At 42.8% G+C, this 8366-nt stretch overlaps 1 protein-coding gene across 1 annotated transcript; it reads left to right on the forward strand.

Annotated features, from left to right (window-relative positions):
* The first annotated feature begins 3305 nt into the window (after positions 1–3305).
* On the forward strand, positions 3306–3569 carry KRTAP7-1 (keratin associated protein 7-1). The gene has a single exon (XM_075543384.1). It carries the CDS (start codon positions 3306–3308, stop codon positions 3567–3569), a length of 264 nt encoding a protein of 87 aa, XP_075399499.1.
* The last annotated feature ends 4797 nt before the right edge of the window (positions 3570–8366 follow it).

Consider the following 8366-nt stretch of genomic DNA (forward strand, 5'->3'; position numbering starts at 1 on the left):
GGAGCGCTAAAGTTCAAACCAAGTTACTGAAATGCTACTGCCACCTAGCGGTGTTATGTGTATATTACAAGTTAAATGTTTCCTTTGTATGGTGAATCAATCAAAACTCATTGCCATTGAGTCAATTCTGACTCATGGCGACCCTATAAGTCAGAGCAGAACTGATCCTGTGTGTTTCTGAGACTTAAGGAGGTATAAAACCTCCTCTTTTTTCTGGCGATTTCGTTGCTGGTTTTGACTGTTGGTCTTAGCAGCCCAACTCTTAACCACTATGTCACTGGGTCAAAACGACCAACCCCTCCATGGGAGAGCTGTGGCCTTCTACTACTGTAAGGAGCTACAGTCTTGGAAACCCTTGGGGACAGTTCTACCCTGTCCTATTTAGTCACTGTGAGTCAGAATTGACTTGGTGGCACGGTCAAATCAGTACAGCTAAATGTGTTAATGAAATGATCACACTCAGTCCTATTCCCTCTGTACTCATAAAAGTATCTTTAATTGTCCTGGAATATCGGACAGATATATGCTAGAAGTGAGGAGGACTTGAAGCATTTTCTGATGAAGATGAAGGAAGTCAGCCATTGGGGTGAATTACAGCTCAATGTAATAAAAATCAAAATCCCCACATCTGGACCAGTAAAAATATCACGATAAACAGAGAAAAGACTGTAGTTGTCAGGGATTTTGTCTTGCCTGGATCTACAATCAATGTTCATGGAAGCAGCAGTCAAGGGATCGAAGTGCACATTACATTGGGTGAATCTGATGCACAAGACCTCTTCAAAGTGTTGAAAACAAGGAGGTTACTTAACTAAGATGACTAAGGACTAAGGTGCAGCTGGCCCAAGCCACGGTATTTCCAGTTGCTTCATCTTCATGTAAATTGGGCATCGAATAAGGAAGACTGAACAAGAATTGATGCATATGAATTATAATGCTGGCAAAGATTACTGAAAGTATCGTGGACTGCCAAAAGAACCAAAAAATCTGTCTTGGAAGAAGCACAGCCAGAATGCTCCTTAGAGGCAAGGACCGTGAGACTTTGTCTCACATACGATGGACATGCTATCAGCAGAGATCAGACCCTGGGGAAGGACGTCATGCTTGGTGAAGTAGGCGGGCAGTGGAAAAGGGGAAGACCTCCCACAGGATGGATTGACACAGTGAGTGTCTAGATGGGCTCAAACATAAGAAACATTTTGAGGATGGAATAAGACTGGACAGTGTTTCCTTCTGCTATACATAGGATCTCAATAAACTGGAGCCGACTGGTTGGTACCTAATGACAACAACTTGATATGGGGATCACATAACGTATCCCAGAGGAAACAGCCTTTAATGAACAACTGCTAAGTTTGAAAATGAACTCTATCTTTTGATGTGTGACCGACTTGTCAGAAACCAGAAGTTGTCTAGGTGGAAAACAACTGTAGGCAGTCTTTGTTAGAGATCCCAAAAAGCAAAAGGACATTTAATGAAGCGATAGATGCTGAGAACGATAGGTTTTTCTAGTTAGACTCTTCGTTGTCCACTAACGGGGATAAGAAAAAGGAGTTGGTTTTTAGTAAGTTTTCTTCGACATTCAAATAATCCAGCTCCTTAAAACAACATCCAAATGCGTCATTGCATCAATTCTGACTCGTTGCAATCCTAGAGAAGGCAGAGTAGGAACTGTCCCCTGTTGCTTCCAAGGCTGCAAAGCTTTATGAAAATGGATGGCTTCATTTTCCCCACGGAGCAGCTGGTGAGTATGAGTTCCAGTTAGTGGACCAGCGCTTAACTCCTACACCACCAGGATGCTGCTGGCCTGTCATTAATCGATGAAAAAGACTACCTCAGAAACATTTCAAGAAGAATAAACTTCATTTTCTGAGTGAAAAATCTTGCTGGTATTTCTTTGTCATGAGACCCAGCCACACAATAAAAAATGGAATCCTCAGTGTTGTGGTCTGAAACATAACTGGTGGTTCATAATGGATCCCTGCCTTCAGACTCGCTTTACTAGGAGGCAATAAGAGCCAAGCGAGATCTAACACGACTTTGAAATTGGCATCATTCCACTTGGTGCCCTTGTGGAAACTCCTTAGGAAGACATCTTAACAGTCTCCAAAGAGAGTCACAAGTAAATATTGAATTCTTTCTAAAAATACATTTTAACAAGGAGGATGCTCATAAAGGAAGTACATGATAATTACCAGTAGGTTACCTACAGCCGTCCTATTTGAAAATTTTGCTGCTTCTCTTAAAGATATTTTTTCCTGATGGATTTGTGCAGCAGTATTATTGAGTGACCCCTATGATGAATTTGAAGAAGGTATAGAGTTCCAGTTTCCATCACTTGTCTGCCAGTTTGTTGTACTCTGGTAGGTTAAGTGTTGCCATGCTGCAAGGTATGTCACCAGTATTTCAAATGCCACCTGGGCCCCTCAAGGTGAACAGATGTCAGCGATGCTTTTAGACTAAGAACAGACTACGAAGAAGCAATCAACTGTCCAATTCAGAGGAATTAGGCATGGCAAACCTTCTGGACACCTTATGGACCTAATGGAAACACTGTCATGTATTGAAAGCCTCATGACAAGAAACAGAACATTGTCAGAGGTTGTGCCAGGAGATAAGCCCCTTAGGTCAGCAGGCATTCAAAGTATGACAGAGGCAGAGGACCGTCTCAGGTAGACCAGCCATAATGATGTGAATGGTGGGAAGTCTGAGGGAGCAGAGCCTCTGACAGGGCAGGGTGTTGCCCTATTGTACACAGGATCACTGTGTACTGGGACCACCTTGACAGCACCTAGCAACAGCAGTGCAGCGTTTCAATGGAGTGTTTTAGTATGGTATTCTCCAAGAGTCAAAAGGCCTCAATCTATGGCATGGGCTTGACCGCAAGTGTTTACCTTTTTCTTGCCAAAGCATTTTTTGTTCCAGCATTACCAGTAGGGAGGGGTTTATAATCAGAGGACTTCAAGAGTCTCATGTGATGCAATCAGAGCAGGGTGTAAGACATGGGACACTGATGAGCTCAATTATGCTTCAAGGGTGCCCATTGGCTTTGAAGAAAGGGCACATTCCTCCACAAAGAGCAAAGCCAACAAATGCATAGGCAGCGAGTCTCTGGATTCCTTTATGCACATTTTATTAGAAAAATAATAGGGGTGCTTATGCAAATGAGCAGGACGCTATCCAGATAGGCGTGTCATGCCCACCAACTTCAGGTATAAATAGCCCCATACAGCAAGAGACCTTCATTCACACTTGAACAACTTCATCTTTCCAATCTATCCAAACCCTCTTCAACACCTGCCATCATGACTCGTTTCTTCTGCTGTGGAAGCTACTTCCCAGGTTATCCTTGCTATGGGACAAACTTCCACGGGAACTTCAGAGCCACCCCCTTGAACTGTGTCGTGCCCCTGGGCTCTCCCCTGAACTATGGCTATGGCTGCAATGGCTACGGCTCCTTGGGCTACAGCTTTGGCGGTAGCAACATCAACAACCTGGGCTGCGGCTATGGTGGCAGCTTCTGCAGGCCTTGGGGCTCAGGCTCTGGCTTCGGCTACAGCACCTACTGAAGAACCCACGGCATCAGGACCCTTGATTAATTCCAGTTGCACAGAACAACCACCCGAAGAGCAATGACTGCATTCCTGCCTCCGGCGCCCTAGAGAGATCCATCTTCCATCTCCCATCTTCCAGCTGACTGCTTTCCATGGTCCTGGTCTTTGATGCTGCCAAATGACATCACACAGGCCTCAAATGCTGTACTGGGACTCTGCAGATAATGGACAGAAAGACTTATTTCCCTGACCCTCTTGACTTTTATCCACAAAGCAAGTCATTTGCTTCTCAAGGTTGCTCTGCTCATGGGTTGCTAAATTCTCCTTGACCCTATGGCTATTTGGAGGGGTGTGCAGGGTGGGGTGGGTGGGTACAAAGGGGTTCTGCTGTTAGTCGCCTAATAAACTTATTTCATTCAGCATAACAAATTTTGTTCTGATGATTTACTTTACTCTTTTTATGCCCGTCAATTTATCTTCTAGTTTCAACCTGAGATGGTTGACTTCAACCAAACCCTTTTCAAAATCTCATTTTGTTTTCTTTATCTCAAGCTGTACAGCCAAGTTAGAGTGATGTTTAATAAATTTAATCCAAATGCACTGTAATTGCTTTTTCTCCCTGCTAATTATTAACAGGAACATTTCTTAGCTGATGAATGAGAGAGCATTTTATCCTCCTTTCCTTCCAAATTCATAACCGGACTCATTTGTGGTCAATTTGATTCTGACTCAGAGCCCCCCTACAGGAGAGAATAGAACTGCCCCACAGAGTTTCCAAGGTTGTCTGTTTTTCGAGAAGCAGGCCACCTCATCTGCTCCCAGGGAGGAACTGTTGGTTCAACCTGACAACCATTAGGTTGGCAGGGGGGGATCACTCACCACCCCATCACAGCGCCTTCCGCCTTTAAGAGATGGGAACATAATTCCATGTTGGCTTATTTCTATTTTGCCAGTTTTTGTAGAACTCAGCTCTAGTGGTATTTATACTCCTCTGCTGGAAGAATTGCAACTACATGAAGGGTTTGTCTTTAGGAGTTCCCAACGGTTTTGTCACGAAGGGGAAAAAAACAACAGCTAAAACCATGTAGTCTTCTCTCCTCCCCTGTTCGACAGGTGAATTTTATTTTTCTCATGTTCTTTAACTCTGATTATACGTATATGTGCTATTAAAAATGAAGCATTGATTCTTTGACATGTTCGTTGTCATCAAAGTACTTGAAATGACATGTGTTCTGTACATAGAAATTCTTTTACTGGTCTCCTTGCTTCATAGGAAAACATGCTTTATGATTTTAAAAATGTATTCACTTAGATACCCAATGTTTATTGTGTCCTTACCTCAAAGAAAATCGAAACTACTACTGTGGAGTAATTTCAACTCGCGGTGATCCTATGGGACAGAGTAGAACTGCTTCATAAGGTTTCAAAAGTTTTAAATTTCTGTGGAAGCACACTGCCTCATCTTTCTCATGTGAGTGCCCGTAGACGATTCTCAAAAATTGTCCATTGATTTGACGTGTTAAATTTCCTTCTCAGGGGCACAAAATGTATAATCCAACATAAAGTTAATTCAAGTGTATGTGCACTATTCTGACCTTTGTTCTAGGGACTTGGGAGCTATGTGCACATGTAAGTTAGAGACCACCAACCTACGAAGCAGATTGCTTTCTTCTGAGTATCCATTCATCCAGTACATTATAACACAAAACACTGACCTAAGGATTGTCTCATGGCAATGAATGAAACACAACCCGTCTTCAAAAGTTAACTATATTCTAGTGAATAAATTAAAAATACAATCAATAAACTCATATTTTGGGCCAATTAATGTGACATAGTCATCCAGAGAACTACAAGGTAAGCTTCTGGTTGTTAGGTGCCAACGAGTTCATTCTGGCTCCTAGTGACCCACTGTTGAGCAGACGAAACACCGCCGGTCCCGTGCCATGCTCCCCATTGTGCTGATGTTTCAGCCCTTTGTTCTCATCACGGTTTCCAGCCCTCTCATTACGGCCCTCCTTCTTTTCATGGCCCCTCCTCTTCACCTGTTTACATGAGCCTGTTGTAGACTTATATAAAAGAGAAGTTTGGGTACGTGAAAGCACGAACATTAGCGGCAGTTGAGTAAGGGTTACGTATTGAGGCAGATATGGCTGTGCCATAGGGAAAAGAAACAGAGTTTCTGTAAGTTAAATGGGCTATCACTGACCATAAGACAATTCAATGCATTTCAAGTATGATGCTGGTGAATACCATAAACCGGCAAAAGAACAAACAGATCTGCCTTGGAAAATGTTCAGCCAGGATGTTTCATAGAGACAAGGATGGCAAGGCTTTATCTCACGTAGTTTGGACATGTTTTCAGGAGAGGCCAGTCTTTGGGGAAGGACATCATGTTTGATAAAATAGAGGGGCAGCAAAAAAGAGGAAGGCCCTTGACAAGATGGATTGCCACAGTGGCTGCAACAATGGGTTTAAACACATGGACAATTGTGAGGATGGCACAGCATGGCAGTGCATGAGCTAACTTGCCTGGGGGAGCCTCCAGGGGTGGTCAAATACTGCATAGGAAATACTTGATCTCTACTAAACACAACCATACTATTCCTTAGGAGTGACAATGGCAAGCCTTCATCTCACATACTTTTGATATGTTTGCAGGAGGGACCAGTCCCTGGATAAGGACATCCTGTTTGGTAAAGGTCAGCGAAAAGGAGGGAAAACCTCAGGGAGACGGAGTGACACAGTGGTTGAAAGATTGGTCAGGCAGCATTTTCTTCTGTAGCTCTAAGTTGGAACCAAATTGATAGCACTTAATAATAACCATATATTGCTAAATCCCTTTTTCCTATCATGTATGTACAGTGCTATAGTTTTACCTTTAACTCTTGTAGAGTTAATTGAAGTTTTTTTCCCTCATTTACCCTAAGAACAAAGTGAAGAAGAAGAAGAAGAAGGAGAAGAAGAAGAAGGACTACAACAAGAACCTGTGTAGTCAGATAGATTTTAACCTCATAGGGCCAAGTTTAGCTGCTCCCTAGGATTTCTAATGATGTAAACTTTACAGGAGTAGAAAGCCTGGTCTTTCTCCAGTGAAGCACATTTGCAGCGAGCAGCCTAACGCATAACCCATTATGCCACCAGCACAAGTATGATACAATTATGAAAATCAAGAAATTTAATATTGATGTAATACTAGTGTCTATTCCACAGTCCCTATCAAATTTAATCAATTGTCCAATAATGCATTTTGTAGTAACTTTTTCTCCTCGTCCAGGGACCAATATAGTATTATGCATGTCACTTGGTAACAATTAATCTTTTTTATTAAAAATTTTTAAATCGTTTTCTTAGGGGCTCATACAACTCTTATCACAATCCATACACACATCAATTGTGTAAAGCACATCTGTACATTCATTGCCCTCATCATTCTCAAAACATTTGCTCTCCACTTAAGCCCCTGGCATTAGTTCCTCAGTTTTCCCCTCCCTCCCTGCTGCCCCATCCCTTGTGAACCCTTGATAATGTATAAATCATTTTGTCATACCTTTAAGGTGACCAGATTTTAACATTGGTAAAGCGGGACACCATTGATAAAACTTATATCCTGGCAAAATAGGCACATGGCAGCTGAAAACCGTCTACCCTAGCTTGCCGTGCATTCTTTCAAAAAATCGGGACTTTTTCAAATGCCATGGGATGCGGGACAATTTGTTAAAAATCTGGACTGTTCAGCCAAAAGTGGGATATCTGGTCAGGCCATCACTCACTTTTTGGTGTCTGTCCCCCACGGAGAAGGTCACACGTAGATCCTTATAATCAGTTCCCCCTTTCCCTCTACCCTTCCAGTATTGCCACTCACACCACTGGTCCTGAAGGGATCATCTGCCCTGAATTCCCTGTGTTTCCAGTTCCTATCTGTACCAGTGCACATCCTCTGGTTTAGCCAGACTTGCAAGGTAGAATTGGGATCATGTTAGTGTGTGTGTGTGTGTGTGTGTGTGTGTGTGTGTGTGTGTGTGGTGGGAGTGTGTGTGGGGGTGGGAGGGAGGAGAGGAAGCATTTAGGAACTAGAGGAAAGTTGTATGTTTCTTCATTGCTACATTGCACCCTGACTGGCTTGTCTCCTCCCTGAGACCCTTCTGTAAGGGGATGTCCAGTGACCTACAAATGGGTTTTGGGTTTCCACTCCACACTCCGCCCCTCATTCACTATGATAAGATTTTTTGTTCTGATGATGCCCGATACCTGATCCCTGCAACACCTTGTGATCGCACAGGCTGGTGTGCTTCCTCCCTGTGAGCTTTGTTGCTTCTGACCTAGAGGGCCACTTGTTTACCTTCAAGCCTTAAAGACCCCAGACGTTATAGCTTTTGATAGCTGGGCACCATCAGATTTCTTTGCCACATATGCTTATGCACCTATTTGTCTTCAGCGATCATATCATGGAGGTGAGCACACAACGATATGATTTTTTGTTCTTTAATGTCTGATAACTAATTCCTTCGGCACCTGGTGATTGCACAGGCTGGTTTGCTTCTTCCATGTGGGCTCTGTTGCTTCTGAGCTACATGGCTACTTGTTTACCCTCAAGCCTTTAACCTCCCTGGTGGTCTAATTATGTCAGTAATTATGTATCCAAAGCGGTACATCGTTTTGCATACAATTTGTTGTTTTATATTGTAGGTCTGTAATTTTTAAGAAATTACTCATTTTAATCTCTCTAGTAGACATTCCAGGTATGATAAACTTTAATACATGGTGAACACTGGTCTGTAATTTTTAAGAAATTACTCATTTTGATCTCTC

Source organism: Tenrec ecaudatus, chromosome 2, assembly GCF_050624435.1.
Source record: "Tenrec ecaudatus isolate mTenEca1 chromosome 2, mTenEca1.hap1, whole genome shotgun sequence".
NCBI lineage: Eukaryota > Metazoa > Chordata > Mammalia > Afrosoricida > Tenrecidae > Tenrec > Tenrec ecaudatus.

What these genes read in the sequence shown, in the direction of transcription:
- KRTAP7-1 (XM_075543384.1), top strand. Translation starts at nt 3,306, where the DNA reads ATGACTCGTTTCTTCTGCTGTGGAAGCTACTTCCCAGGTTATCCTTGC.